Source organism: Esox lucius, chromosome 4 (genome assembly GCF_011004845.1).
Source record: "Esox lucius isolate fEsoLuc1 chromosome 4, fEsoLuc1.pri, whole genome shotgun sequence".
In the NCBI taxonomy this organism is placed as follows: domain Eukaryota; kingdom Metazoa; phylum Chordata; class Actinopteri; order Esociformes; family Esocidae; genus Esox; species Esox lucius.
The window spans coordinates 30,797,666-30,814,163 of record NC_047572.1 but is presented as its reverse complement, the minus strand read 5'-3'; the positions used below and the strand labels follow the sequence as shown (position 1 = coordinate 30,814,163).

The 16,498-nt window shown below is 45.2% G+C and overlaps 1 protein-coding gene across 3 annotated transcripts in view; it reads right to left on the bottom strand.

The window, feature by feature from the left end:
• The window catches only part of LOC105028957 (neuronal acetylcholine receptor subunit alpha-7), a 42,226-nt gene continuing 25,728 nt past the window's right edge, over window positions 1–16,498 (bottom strand). For 2 of the 3 annotated variants that reach the window (XM_010902027.3, XM_020045669.2), the window contains 6 exons: window positions 16,009–16,118; window positions 8,900–9,147; window positions 8,495–8,689; window positions 7,721–7,807; window positions 3,261–3,370; window positions 1–3,134 (listed from right to left, as the gene is read on the bottom strand). In XM_010902027.3, coding sequence (XP_010900329.1) covers window positions 2,526–3,134; window positions 3,261–3,370; window positions 7,721–7,807; window positions 8,495–8,689; window positions 8,900–9,147; window positions 16,009–16,118 — 1,359 coding nt within the window. In that variant the 3' untranslated portion in view covers window positions 1–2,525. The remainder of the gene's footprint in view (window positions 3,135–3,260; window positions 3,371–7,720; window positions 7,808–8,494; window positions 8,690–8,899; window positions 9,148–16,008; window positions 16,119–16,498) is intronic. The other variant, XM_010902045.3, reaches the window with a different exon arrangement.

Below are 16,498 nucleotides of genomic sequence, written 5' to 3'. Positions count from 1 at the left end.
TCATTGTAGGCTTCTCGCGAGGGTTTATTGGCGGAAAAGAAATGCCAGTAATTAAGGACACAATACGGGAGAACTCTGAGGACTGGGGGGTTTTGAGAATACAATAACAAGTTATTACTGGTGAACACAGATGCACGGACAGCTTATCTGACAGAAAGTTGGTTCAGTCAGGCGCTACTTGTATCTGCTAAATTGTTCATTTCCACAGCTTTTGACGTTGCAGGTTGTTTCAGGTTCAGTCTCTTCTGACATACCGGCGAGCCTCGTGTCACCCTGTCACAAACCATTCACGGAGTGGCTGGGTCAATGTGACCCTTGAAGTCAATGGCAAAATACCTACACGGCCGGTCGCTTATTCTGCCGGGGCAGCGTTAGCTTGCAGTTCTAATTAAAATCAGTACACACAGCTTTTAAACAATATACGGTGAAAATAAAACTATATGAGGAATAAAACAAATGAAACAAAAAACATCAGGAAGCACAGTTTCACAGTGAAACATCTCTGTAGGGCGCAGGGGTTACTATGGTTACACAGTGGATATAGAAAGTCACCACCCCATTTCAAAATGCTTGCCTTTTCTTGCCGTACAGCCTGAAATGTCAACACATAAAATCTGACTTTTTCCAGCTTTATTTACACACAGTAACCCACAATATGAATGTGGAAAAGAAATCGCAAAAGCAACGTTGCGGTCACTGGTCTGATGCTCTAACCACTAAGCTACCCTGCCATCCCAAATATAAATGTCAAACCATAAGTTAACCATGACCAAATACTGGAAACATATTCTAAGGAGTTGAACATAACTTTTAGTGGTGTTTAATAACATTGAATAATTCATTGTTTACACATTCTGAAATTAACTGCAATCAAACGCCTTATAACTTACCATTGAGTAATATGTTAATCTGTTTTGTAAATACAGAATTTAATATTTAGCAATTGTTTACATTGGAATAATGTATTTAAAAACGTTTGATATGCGGTTTATTAAAGGACCTTAGATATAGTATAACCACTCATTATAATAATAATATTTTGGTAATTACAATTCATTTCATTTTAAGGAGCAGACTGTATTTAAACAGGCCCTCCAGAATTATTGGCACCCTAGGTATATTTCAACATAAAAGCAAAGAATAATGTGTTTGTCAACTTGATCTTCCACTCAGAAAATCATATGAAGGTAACGTTTAAAAGAGTGAAAATTGTTAGAGGAACAAAAAAGTAGTCATCAATAAATAATAATCTTATGAACAAAATTGAATTCATGTATATTCTGACTAAGATTTAAATTGACTAAATAATCAGAGTCTTTCTGAACTCCTAAGTGTCAGCCACAACTTCAAGTTTCACTCTTTGGTCTTAAAAAGCCTAATCATTCAAAAGTGGTGGTTTTATCCAGAAAATGTGACAGCAACTTAAATGATTCATGGGTGGAGGCCAATGGCAAGATACCAGTGTCCTTGTTAGGGCATTTCTGTTATCTGTGTAAACTGGGAGCTTCCACAGCACAGAGTTAAATACATTTATAAACAACAGTAAAATGAAAGAACTGGTCAGGGTTCTGAATACTTTTGCAAGGCACTGTCACAATGTGGAGGGGATTTCATGTATTTAATTATTGTGTAGGCCATATTATGATTCATAGTATGTACTAATGATCAGACACTTAGAAATATTAAATAAACAGTTTTTTGGTTTTTCATCAAATATTTGGCAACCGTCACATACTTGTTTTATATTTAAATACCTTCAAATACGTATACAGTCATTTGGTTTTCTGAGAGGTAGTCAAATTGTTCCTGCATTTGGCCTGTATTTGAATACTGAAGAAATAAATATTTTTCATAATTTCAAGTAAACTGCAAAATACAGCTCTTTTTGTGTCCAGGTTTGATATAGACGGTGTCGCTATCAACAGGCCACTGTATTGGCAAGCGTTAAAAAATTCCAATAAGGCCCAATTCTTTACATTTCGTACAATGGATCAATAGTTCAAAGGTCATGTGTATGTAAAAGTAATGACATTTATGAATGGCGTGTCAACATACAGGAACAGCTTAAGCTGTATCCAAGGGAAGTCAACAATTACATTGTTACACATATGTACAGTATAGACGTTAGGGCTAGGCGATATGCCCAATAACATAAGGATTTTGCTAAACGAGGGTTAATTATGCCTCTTCAACTTGGTGGAAGGGATGCAAGACTCAAAATGAGCTGTATCACAATATCATCAATATAGTTTATTGTTATCATATCAAAATCAAATGTGGTAATTATTAATGTTTTTTTATCGCCCGGCCCTAATACACCAATTGACGTAAAATATTTTTATTAAATGTACTCAAGAGTAATCTGTATAGAACATTTAAGGTTGGTTTCCTATACACAGAAAAAGAGCTTAGTACTGTACTAAAATGCATGCTCGATGGAGATTTCTTACGGAAAGAGCTCTTAGTCCAGGGTTAGACTTAATCTGTGTCAGGAAAACTGTCCTTTACGGTTCAATATATTTCCACTACTTGGGTAGATAGTCCTTGGTGATGGCCTCCAAGAAGTTGGGAGCTGACATCAGGATGGTGAAGGTGCAAATGATGGAGAAGAGAGTAAAAGCCACCAGACACAACCGGTCCACCACGGCAGCAGCAAACTTCCACTCGCTGCAGATCGCTACTTCCTCATCCTGGTCCCTGAAGCGCTGGGAGATATATGACACCTCCTCCAGGATCTGAAGGATCTCCGGGGATGTCAAGATCACACCTCCTCCTTCTCTCCCTCCGCCTGCTACCCCCCCCGGGGGCTCGGCCTCTTCGCAGAGGGACCCTTGGCCCCGCCCCCCTAGTGCCACTCCTGAGTCGCTGGATGGGTGGCAGCGAGGGCTCTCGACGGCATGGTAGCTGAAGTAGAGGCTCATGCTGCCGTTGGTGGCACCTGTGGCACAGGGGGCCTGTGACAGGGGAGTGGTGAGGCCTGTCAGGGGCCCCACGGGGCCCATCTCGATGGAGCTGACACTGGAACGCTGCTGGAGGGGGCTGCAGTACTTGTGCGGGCCTGCGGGTTTACGCTCCTCACCTGGCTGTTTCATACGGAGGAACCAGGCACACCAGTTCAACAACAGAACCCTTACCTTCAGAGAGAAAAAGAGGGGCTTGAGGTGCAACAGACATGCCGAGACAAGCCTGCACGACGGTGAAGACAACCGGGACATAGATATAACGACGGCGATGACGGAGATTTTGCGAGCGGGACTCACCCATCTTGGCATCTTGCCTCCCTGTGGGTCGTGGTGATGGAACTGCAGGACCAGAACTGTCACCACCACCGACAGCCCCACTATCATCATGGTGCAGGAAAAGTACTGAGCTACAAAAGTCAAATCACAACCACAGCAGACATCACAGTCACGTCGCAACAAATGGCACGCAGCAGGACCCCGGTCAAAAGCAGGGAACCCTTTAGCACACAGGCATCACAGGTCTTGTCTTTAAAGTGTGGTTTCAGCTGAATGTGTAGACACTTATCCAAAGACAAGCTACGTAGGTGGAACAGACAATTCAGTTAACAGACTTCTCCCAATTAGTTAATGGGTTAAAGTCAATGCTGGGAAGAGGACAATACAAGTAAATAAACATAACAAACAAAACCAGCATTTGCTCACAAGGGCCACAGAAGGCTGTACTTATTTTCGGTGCTCTTTGAGGAGTGTCAAATTATTTCCGGCTAATTGGCAGGGATTCTGATTTGCTAGCCTCAAGTGGAAGCTGATTCATCATCGGGAGGACGGAGAAGAGTTTTGATTTGGCAGATCAGGAGCTGCCTTCCCATAGGGCCGTGGCAAGGCACGGTGGGGCGTGGCAGCCAAAAGCCCAACAGTCGCAGAATGAAAAGCCCGGGGAGGGATGTAGTGTTGGATAACTTTGTATTGTACTACATTAATGTGTGTCAGCAGAAGCTCCAGCAGCATTATAACAGAATTGTAAAACCAAAGAGACTAGTGTTGACTCTTTAGGGCACATCATGGGTTGTGTTCTCTCAGGGGAGGACTGCCTCCCTCCAGGAGTGTTCACTCAGTGTTCTATCTCAGTTCAGCAACTGCCTCCCAGGCCCCCTCATGCTACCTTTCATTTACCTGTTAGCAAAACACTTCAGAGAAAAACTAACACTACCAGGGCGTCAGCAGTTAAAAGGCCACATGAAACACCATAGGATCAGTGGGTAGGGATGTCCCTGGTTAGCTTAGATGGAGGAGGATGAATGAGAAGGGCAAAGACAGAGGAGGATGAATAAGGAGGATGAATGAGGAGGAGGTAAGAACACTGGTGAAGGGCAGGGTCATAACCAAGAATCCTGGGCCCCCTGAAAATATATATGCCTGGGCCCCCTCACTTATGGACAACATTGATATTATGGCAATCAGTGGGCCCCTCCAAGCCATGGGCCCTGTGAATCATATCCACCTTTCCCCATGTTGGAAAGGGCCCTGGGGTATATGATGAATTAAGAGGTCAAAGTAATTAGTGAAGGATGGAAGGGGAGGAAAATGGAGACTGGGAAAAAAGGGATGAGCTTGGAAAAAAGGAGGAACTTATGGGAAAAGCAAGAGCTTGGTGAGAAAGGTGGAGTTTGGGCAAAAAGGGAGGAGCTGGGGGAGACAGGAGCTTTGGGAGACAGGAGCTGGGGAAGACAGGAGCTTTGGGAGACAGGTGCTTTGGGAGACAGTAGCTGGGGAAGACAGGGAAAAGCTTGGTTATTAGACAATAACTAAGCTAAATCATTATTTGGATTTCAAAAATTTGACCAAAACATCAAGATATTTTAGCCAAAATGCCTAATGCTAGACTAAATCATCAGTGGTTGACCAATCAAACAGAGTGGAGGTGGGCGGAGCCGAGGGCCGCTTCAGACTACTGACAAACACGGTCCATCACTACTCTAGCCAAGCCGAACCAGACAGAACCAGTCAGCAGCTTCACACACACACACACACACACACCAATGAGACACACAGAGACAGAGACGGCCACTGGGGGGGGTGGGTGGGGGGTGGATATGACAAGATGAGAAGTGCTGATGTTACCACCCTTGGGATTTTAGGGGGATTTCATGTGACATTACCATGGCTGTGGACGAGTGATAAAAGGATAACATGATGGCCCCCAGACAAAACACATGACGCATGCAGCCAACTATCCAAGCTGGATTCGCTGAACCAGGCGTGTCAGTGCTAGGATGTAACAGAAGTCTGCACACACAGTGGTCCTCTAGGACAAAAAATACAGACTCAAAAGGACGCGCGGCATCTGGAGTGCAACTCTCAGACAGACAGAGACACAGGGCGGTTTATTGCTGCAAATCGGTCTGATTGATTATTATTCGACTCCTAAAAGCGTCTGAGGAGAGTGCCTTCCTGTGGGTCGATGGCACACGACATGTGATTGATTGGAATATTGATACATCATAAACACCAACCAATGGAGCGTTTCTCAGACTGCGCCACACTCTGTTGCACTTAGTACACTGAGACAAACTCGCACGCCAACAGTTTATGCTCCCAACGTGCTAGCAGATACTGTACACTTCCAGCCGTTAGGCTAAAGCTTATTAACGACTACGCTAGCACGAGTCGTCCATTAGTTCATCCGACTTTGGGGAAGTAGACAATGGCACTGTCAAGATAACAAAGTATCCCTTGAACCACTGAGTGTAACCGCACGTACCAGCGCCTAACAGAACCCGGGGTGTTCTGTGTTCTTTCTCTCAGAACTTCAACCACTAAAGGTTACTCCACCCAGTCCAACCATCCACCCACCCACACCCACCCCTGTTCACAGATCCACCTCTTCACCTGTCCATCCACATGGGCCCTAACAGGTCCCTGACGTGACGTCCTCATTAGCAACGCCGTCACAGCCTCTGGGGTTAAGGCTCCAGGCACTGATATTAAAGACTAGTTAATGTCCAGTTAGTCTGACCATCCTAAGCCAGGCCATCAGACGATCCCAGACTATTTTGACATACACACTGCCATAAGATTTGCACACACACATCCTAACAATCCCAACACACAGACACACACAGCTCTCTGGCTGGCTAACGCTTAAATCACGCTATAACTGTGTGAAGCGCAAACTAACCCCGGCTGAAACGAACACTGTGTAAAATTAACCCTGGTTGAAACTAACACTGTGTAAAATTAACCCTGGTTGAAACTAACACTGTGTAAAACTAACCCTGGCTGAAACTAACAAAGTGTATAACTAACCCTGGCTGGAAACTAAATCTGGCTGAAACTAACCCTGTCTAAAGTTTCCCTGTCCAAAAGTATCTCTTGCTCAATCTAACCCTGGCTCAAATTAGCCCTCTCTAAAATGAACACTGTAAAACTATCCAGGCCTAAATCTAACCCTGTCTAAAACTAACCCTGGCACAAACTAACCCTTTTGAAACTAACCTTGGCTCAAAATAACCAGTCTACATATACCCCTGGCTGAAACTGACCTTGGACCTGCTACTCACATGTCCAGTATTCAGGACCTCAGTACCAGGCTGACCCAGGTCCAGTATTCAGGACCTCAGTACCAGGCTGACCCAGGTCCAGTATTCAGGACCTCAGTACCAGACTGACCCAGGTCCAGTATTCAGGACCTCAGTACCAGGCTGACCCAGGTCCAGTATTCAGGACCTCAGTACCAGGCTGACCCAGGTCCGGTATTCAGGACCTCAGTACCAGGCTGACCTAGGTCCAGTATTCAGGACCTCAGTACCAGGCTGACCCAGGTCCAGTATTCAGGACCATAGTACCAGGCTGACCCAGGTCCAGTATTCAGGACCATAGTCAAATTGATGCACCATTGCTTCTTCAGGCGTGTCACGGCAAAGGGGGCGATTATGCAGGCAACAATTTTCTGTTTTATATTTGTAATTAATTTAGAGTAAATTTCAGATAGAATTTTTCACTTTGACATTGTGGACCTTTTTTTGTGTCGATGTGTGGGCAAAGACGTCTGATTAAATCAATTTCGATTTCACAGGGTAGCTGATGAAAGCTGCCGGTTGTGTGTCTCGTAGTTGAAGAAGCTGACAGTTCTCCCTCAACACATTAATCTGCACACTTTAATGATGAGACACTGCATACTTTACGAGAGGAGAGGTGAGGGCGACACCTTCAAACATAACGACAGCTCTGACTGCCTTCCGCCCAGAAGTCTTTTCCTCTTAAGCTCTTTCCTCACTGGAACAGCCATCAAAGGCCCCCACAATAGAAGTCTAACAAGGCCACCATCTGGTAAATGTGTAACTGCGTTACATTTGGAGGTTTTGATGAAGCGACCACTTTGATAACTCCTTTTCCTATGGGCCAGATAGCATTGATAGCGTACATAGATAGGTGGTGATATTCAGTCATTTTTAGTAATGCAGTGAAATGGTGAAAATTACCAGTCTTTGGTTGAGTTTTGGTTGAGGTCCATACAAGCAACATACTTTGAATTCTGCCTCAACAGTAGCCTAAATATTTTGATGGGGGGCAATATGAAAATTGTGGGGGAAAGATGCCCTCACAGCATTGTTCCCCCACATATGTAATTTAAATTGTTTGTGTAAAAATAAATGTTAATTCACGCACACACACGCACACACACACACACGCACGCACACACACACACTCACGCACACACATACGCACACACACACACACACACACTCTGAACCCACCAATGAGAGGCACAGAGTCTGACGTGGCCGGCATGATCTCAGCAACCAAAAGCATGAAGACCGTTAGAGACAGTAGAACTGTAATGCCTGTAGAGAGAAAACACAGCACAGTTAGGAAAAAGTGCCTTCCTCAAGGGCACAAACACAGATTCATTTTAGATCTGTAGAGGAGAATCACTCTTGTGTGTTCATCACTGCACTTGAGACGGAGCAACACTTTCTTCATGAAACGCAAACAATTGAACACAGCATTCTAACAGCCTGACTAAAGATGATGGACAGGGAGTGACCGGGAGTGACCGGGAGTGACAGGGAGTGACCGGGAGTGAATTGTTGTTTAGTGTATACTGTTGTACATTATAACCCCCCCCCCCCCCCCCCCCCCCCCCATCGTGCCTTGATAATATGTTTCATTACGATATTCCAGTGCAGGGAACTGAATTTTAAATAATACAATCAGACTCACTCATCTTAAATTATTTTCTAAAGGTGATGTAGTCATGGTCATATTAGAAATTGGACAGCCTGACAAAGGCATTTTCTGACATATTTGGCCAAATATTCATAACAGAATTGCAATATGGAGAGGATTTCAAAAAGGAGGAGAAAAATGCTTTCTGTTCACGTTTGTCATCTGAACAAAGCTGGAAGACACACAGATAACCGCCTCTCCCAATAAACCCATTAAACCTGATAAACCCTTCAGAAGCCCAGTACCGATACAATTCCATAATGGACAGAATTCCAAGGTGTCTACCACGGACACTGTCTTACCCAGAGAGATCTTCTCTCCGGAGTCAGCGGGCAGCAGGAAGACCAGCAGGGCCAGGCCAGAGATGAGGACACAGGGGATGAGCAGGTTGAGACAGTAGTACAGCGTGCGTCTCCTCATGGTGACCGTGAACGTGACGTCTGGGTAGGGCTCCTTGCAGCAATCATAGTAGAGCTCGTTGCGCTTGGCTGGGACTCCTAGAGAACACACACACACATAAGCACAAGCATTCAGAAACACAAGCATAAAGTAAAAGGGATCTCAAAATGAATACATTTTTATTTCCAATTAAACAACGGTTTGTTCACATTTTCTTTGTCACTCCTCTGCAGGCTGCACAAGGCCCACGTGTAGAGTTGATCCTAGGACAATATGCCGGAATACCATTCACCCCAACCCCTTCGTACCCACGAGGTCCCACTCCCCGTTGGGGATGTAGGTGGATGTGTCCACGTCCAGCATCTGGAGGTCCAGCAGCCAGCCGTTGTGGGTCCACGAGCCAAACTTCAGGTCACACTTCTGGATGTCAAACGGGAACCAGCGCACATCAATGTAGCAGGTGCTCTTCAGGATGCCTGGGGGGATGTACTGGCAGTAGCCCGACGCGTTCACCAGCACATTGGTGTGGAAGGTGGCATCAAATCTCTCGTCGGCACTGCAAGGGAGGATACAGAGACAGAGTGAGACAGAGATGAGGGAGGAGACAGAGACAGAGTGAGACAGAGACGAGGGAGGAGACAGAGACGAGGGAGGAGACAGAGACAGGGTGAGACAGAGACGAGGGAGGAGACAGAGACAGGGTGAGACGAGGGATGAGACAGAGACAGAGTGAGACAGAGACGAGGGAGGAGACAGAGACAGAGTGAGACAGAGACGAGGGAGGAGACAGAGACAGGGTGAGACAGAGACGAGGGAGGAGACAGAGACAGGGTGAGACAGAGACGAGGGATGAGATGGAGTGAGACAGAGACAGGGTGAGACAGAGACGAGGGAGGAGACGGAGGGAGACAGAGACAGGGTGAGACAGAGACAAGGGAGGAGACGGAGTGAGACAGAGACAGGGTGAGACATAGATGAGGGAGGAGACAGAGGGAGACAGAGACAGGGTGAGACAGAGACGAGGGAGGAGACAGAGACAGGGTGAGACAGAGACGAGGGATGAGATGGAGTGAGACAGAGACAGGGTGAGACAGAGACGAGGGAGGAGACGGAGTGAGACAGAGACAGGGTGAGACAGAGACGAGGGAGGAGACGGAGGGAGACAGAGACAGGGTGAGACAGAGACAAGGGAGGAGACGGAGTGAGACAGAGACAGGGTGAGACATAGATGAGGGAGGAGACAGAGGGAGACAGAGACAGGGTGAGACAGAGACGAGGGAGGAGACGGAGTGAGACAGAGAGAGAGAGAGACTCATGAATACATATTAAATATTCATATGAGAACTATTTTAATATGCCCATGGGAATATGTAAACATAAAACATCAGAACATGAACCTCTAAAGATAAGATACTAATTTGATCCTATTTAGTCAAACATCAATATACATGTGTACACATTACTGTGTACAAGGTAGTAAATAAAGTGCTTTAGCTCGACTTTCAGGTGCCTAACACTTTTGCACAGTAATGTATGTGTGTGTGTGTGTGTGTACGTTTTAAGACCATATTCACAAAAATGTTCTGACATGAAAACAGGAAACATGGTAAAAACATCAGACTACAATATCAGGATTATGTGTTGGGTGTAGGGTTTGGAGGTTACATATATTGTATTAATATTATTATAAGACATTGACAGATTTACGGGGCCAAGATTTGTAAAGTACAACTAACTAATAACGTAGAGGTGCCTGGGAACACAATCCTTTGGCTTACACACCCATTCAGCCTGGTGACAAAAGAGAGACTGAGTCTTAGTGAGGATTTGACAGTTTCCCTCCTGTCTGTCTTTCCCTCCTTTTAGATGCATTGGGTTTAAGTCTGCCTTTCAGAGCTCAGCCGTGTCATTTATTTGTACTTACTGAGGGCACATTACTGAGGGCACGTTTCTGAGGGTGCGTTACTGAGGGTGCGTTACTGTGGGCACGTTTCTGAGGGTGCGTAACTGTGGGCACATTTCTGACGGTGCGTTACTGAGGGTACGTTTCTGAGGGTGCGTTACTGTGGGCACGTTTCTGAGGGTGCGTTACTGAGGGTACGTTTCTGAGGGTGCGTTACTGAGGGTACGTTTCTGAGGGTGCGTAACTGAGGGCACATTTCTGAGGGTGCGTAACTGAGGGCACGTTTCTGAGGGTGCGTTACTGAGGGCACATTTCTGAGGGTGCGTTACTGAGGGTACGTTACTGAGGGTGCGTAACTGTGGGCACATTTCTGAGGGTGCGTTACTGAGGGCACGTTTCTGAGGGTGCGTTTCTGAGGGCACATTACTGAGGGCGTGTTTCTGAGGGCGTGTTTCTGAGGGCGCGTTACTGAGGGCACGTTACAGAGGGCACGTTACAGAGGGCACGTTGCTGAGGGCACGTTACTGTGGGCACATTACTGAGGGCACGTTACTGAGGTCACGTTATCTGGCAGGCAGTGATACGTACATGCATGTTTGTGCACGTGTGCGTGCGTGGCAGGGTGAGGCATGACTGTTGGGGTTGTGTGTGCATGTGTGTGTGTGCACACGTGCGCGTGTTTATACATTAAAGCCCCCGCTGAATCATTGCATTATTCAGTGCTCTGCATCATCAGAAAGGTTCTGTGTCTCTACAGTGATAATCACCTACATCATCTGAAAGGTTCTGTGTTTCTACAGTGATAATCACCTACATCATCAGAAAGGTTCTGTGTTTCTACAGTGATAATCACCTACATCACAGGTGTCAAACCGGTTCCACGGAGGGCCGAGTGTCTGCAGGTTTTCGCTCTCACCTTGTACCTGATTGATTAATTAGTTCACTAATTGGTTAATTTCTACCCCCACCTGGTTGTTCAGGTCTGACCTGGGAACCAATTTAAAGGAAAACCCAAAGACCTGCAGACACATGGCCCTCCGTGGAACCGGTTTGACACCCCTGACCTACATCATCTGAAAGGTTCTGTGTTTCTACAGTGATAATCACCTACATCATCTGAAAGGCTCTGTGTCTCTACAGTGATAATCACCTACATCATTAGAAAGGCTCTGTGTTTCTAAAGCAATCATCACCTACATTATCTGAAAGGTTCTGTTTCTACAGCGATCATCACCTACATCATCAGAACGGCTCTGTGTTTCTACAGTGTTCATCACCCACACCTATGTCATCAGAAAAGTTATTTGTTTCTACAGCGGTCATCACCTACATCATCATTTGCTTAAGAAAGCATTCAGAACCCTTTGTTTTCTCCACATTTAGTTGTTATAGACATTCATAATTGATGACATTTATTTTTTTGCCATCAATTTAGACACAATAGCCCATAATGACAATGGGAAAACACATTTTTACAAATGTGTGCCAATTCCTTGAAAATCCTACAGAAATATGAATTCTCTCATGTACAGTTTGTGAACAGTTGGGAATCAACACAACATAAAACCACCAGGTGGTACTGGTGGATAAAATAAACGACAACCAGTAATGGTCTATTTATCTTCTTGTTCATGGATTGTTGTCAATGACTACTGTTATAAAAGCACACTGTGTTAATGGATCAAAAAAAAAAATAATCCACAAGAATCAAAATGATTAAGTCCTCTAATCTAAACCCTGAGGTCTAAAACAAGAGGTTCAGAAAATTTACTTTAGCTCACCTGAAATGTGACAGTGTAAACAATAAAATGGATGTCTGAGTCTTTACAGTTTGTCAGAGCTTCCGTAGACAGTGGTGAGGAGTGTATGTTCTACCCTGGGTCCTGATCCACAGGTGGGTCAGGGGAGATTTAAATCGGGTCACCAACAGTCCCCTGGCCCCAGGGAGACAAAGCCAGACACTGCCCTTCCAAAATTCATGCTTCACCGATTCATTTTCCCATATGCTGCTTTGCAGTCAAACTCGTCCCCATGTTACTGCACACGGCACATTTGGGAGGACATTAATGGGAACTTAATCACTCCGCTAAACAATTATTCTACTTTTCTGGCTGCTCAACACATTACGGTAAGTAGCCTACACAATTCTGGGCGCCAAAAAATCAACTGTGTGTGACGCGTGAGTTCTGTGGGAGCTCAGCTGTGGCTACTAGCTGTGCACACTGGAAAATTATAGCCAAGGAGGAGATATAGATCAGCTCCTATGTGGCTCGTACAGGCTTAACATAGGAAGCTCTGTCTGTCCTGAACAAATTCCCTTGGATACTACTTACACCTGTAGGGTTTGTACGTTCACTTATTGTTAAAACACAGACAGGATAGTTGGAAAACAGTCATTTAAAACCAAATGTGGTCGCTAGGCAGCTGTTATGTAGTTCGCTACTGAGGTTAACTAGAGTTGTAAATGCATTGTTTCTATTCCCTTTGTGGAACCCAGTGGGATTAACTTTCTTCTTTATGTCCATGACACAACAAAAGCTGCAGAAAGTGAAGGGGTCTGAATAACCTCAGAAGAAACTGTACCAGGCAATGCACACACACACGCACGCACACGCACTCGCACACACACACACACACACACACACACAGTTATGCAAGGTAACATAAGGGACAGAAAGGGGGGGAGGTCCTGGACAGCAGAAATGAACAAAGTGCTGTGGCGACACACAGAAACAAGAAAGACAAAGGAAGTGGTGACAGGTTCCCCTACCAGGGGACATGACTCACCTTACTGTCTACTCTGATCACTCAACGCCTCCCTCTGCACCTCCACACACACACACACACACTCACAAACACACACACACACCGACATGATCTCAGTCTTACATCAGTATTTTTCCAGGGGGAAATAAACATCTACGGATTAAATGAAAGCAAACATGGATGTGTCAAGTGAGTGAGGGAGCGATACAGGAAAGATTAGCATTACCCTGGGATAGGAAGCATTACCCTGGGATAGGAAGCATGACCATGGGATAGGAAGCATTACCCTGGGATAGGAAGCATGACCATGGGATAGGGAGCATTACCCTGGGATAGGAAGCATGACCATGGGATAGGAAGCATGACCCTGGGATAGGAAGCATTACCCTGGGATAGGAAGCATGACCATGGGATAGGAAGCATTACCCTGGGATAGGAAGCATTACCCTGGGATAGGAAGCATGACCATGGGATAGGAAGCATTACCCTGGGATAGGAAGCATGACCATGGGATAGGAAGCATGACCCTGAGAATGGAAGTGTGGCCCTGGGATAGGATAGAAGGATTAGGTATTACTTTCAGGGATATCCACCCTAACCTATCAGTTACTGAGGTTGCTGGATTTAATCTGAGATCCGGACAGATGGGCACGAGCGGTGACAGGAGAACGTGTGGAAGACACACGGGCCAAATTGAAACGACAAAATGAATTAGTCAACAAACAGTCCTTGCATTGGATTGTGACAGGCAGCACAGCACCCTGTCCTGTAGTGTAACTACATTACAGTGAATCTGGGCTGGGTGGCTGATCACTATAGTTGATTGTTAGTGAGGAAGTGTTCAGTAATGGTATTATTCTGCTCTCTACTGTTCTGTCCTTAGCCTGTCTGTCTGTTTGTCTGTCTGTAGGACTGTCTGTCACCTTGAGTTAGATGTCCTGTCTGCCTGCCTGTGTCTCTGTCTGTCTGAGCTGGATGTCCTTGGTCTGTTCGATCAGCAGGGAAATGACAATACCTTTGCCTCTCCTTCTCAAATGAAGAAAAAGGTCATATAGTAACAATTTTAATGGTGATTATGGATTGCCTGGTGCTGTCCCAAGTCCACACCATGATTTGGCATGAGACATGGTTACGTGTTGCTGTGAAAGTGTGTAGAGGGCGTGACACAGCATAATGGTTAATGCGTGCAGTGGTCGTGTGAACGTACATTGTTCCGTATTTGTCATTTTGAAGTTGTTTTATATTATGAAGTAACCCAGAGTGCCTGTATATTCAGCACACCAAACACATGGTGCTGTTAAGGATTCATTCAAAGAATCACTCACAACAACCTCAAAGCTGCCAGCCGTTTATCAACGTATTGATTCACAAACAAACACAGACGAAATGTTAATGTTTTATCGTCCCGTTCTTCCTGACCTTCCCGGGGGAGATGAACACCAAGACACTGAGACGCTGTGAGAACGGACTGCTCAGAGCGCCTGTGAATGAAACATTACGCAGAAATCCAATCTAACCTAATCGGTTCCGTCGTTGATAATTCCATAGGGAGCAGTTATGAAGCACTCCTTCTGAAATGACGGAAGCACCAGTGGCGTATTTAACAGACTCATTAGACTCCCATTAAAAACCGCAGGTGTGGATAAATGAACTACTGTGTATCTCACATCTGAAGAAGCCTTCTGATAACTCTGGCCGTTATACAACCGCTGCCAGGCTAGCGTGGTATTGGCAACGCCATCAAGAAGAACGGTTTACTCGTCCGTGCCGTTAAAGGGCTGTTGGACCGGTGCATGCCAGGCTGGTGTGTGTCTGTGTGCTGTTTGTGCTTGCATGTGTGTGTGCATGCGCATGTGTGTGTGCGTGCGCATGTGTCAGCGTGTGGGTGTGTGGTCACGTGTGTCTTAAAGCAGAGAGAAACCTCTGCAAAACTGCTACAAACTGATTGTTTTTTGCTACAATTGATTTAAAACGATAGAAGGTATTATTTTATAACAGAATAGATATATTTTACATTAATGAGATGTAAATATCCAGTTACCTTATTTTTGACTGGGTGAGGCAGTGAGAGGAGTGACGTAGGCTTGGTACTTATGGGGTGAGATGGAGAGAGGAGTGCGATGGAAGAAGTTATAGTAATCCTCATTCGAAATGCAGCAGGGCTTTTAAAATGTGTCTCTCCTTAATCCTGTGATCCTGTGATAGTGTGATAGTGTGTGCAAATGTGTTTCAGATCTATCTGAAGTCCCCACAAATCTAGTAAAACATAAAAAGCTGGTCACCAGAAGATTCCTCATCAGGTCCCCACTAAGGAAAATATGATATCTTGCTTAAGGGAAATAAATCAGGGTACAGTGTTTGAATTTGTGTAACTTTTAGGTTCAAGCATTTTCCAACCAGAAGTGCAACCCTACAGTGGTTGGGTTAACGGGGTTAAGGTTAGAGCCATGTCCCCTGCCTCTACATCCATCTCTTCCTCCACTGCCTCTATGGGAAGAGAGCTAGGTGAGAGGAATGGAGGATGATGGGAGGAGAGATGGATGTCTTTATTCTGTATTCCCTTCATCCTCCATCATCCACACCATCATCCACCATCATCCACACCATCATCCACCATCCTACACACCATCATCCACACCATCATCCACACCATCATCCACCATCATCCACACCATTATCCACACCATCATCCACCATCATCCACACCATCATCCACCATCATCCACAACATCATCCACTCCAGCTCACCTGTTGTAAAGGAGTATGTCAGGGGTCCAGATCTGGCTGGAAGGGAAACGTAGGTTCTGAACGCCAGGATAGTTCTCTGGGTTCCAGCTGAGGTACACATCAGTCCAGTACTGAGGGCAGAACCAAGTAAAATATATCAGAGACATTCACAAAGCAGAGATACAGCAGTGGAGACAGGACAAAGAAGAACATACCAGAGATATTCACATATAGCAGAGACAGTACATATGGTAGCTCGGCTGGAGCATGTTCTCTGATGATATGAGCCAAAACCAGCATTAGATAAACAGCATTTATGATCAGCTGAGCGATTGGTTAGAATATTGAGGCTGACATTGTAATTGGACGGTAGGAAAATAATAATTCCAGAAAGACTCTACGATACAACTAATTAAATTGTTTTTTTTTTGTTTTTTTTAAAGTGACAGAAAAATTTATCCAAGGTCTGTTAGGTGATCGGCGTTCTGGTGTGTCCGGTGATTTGACGGAG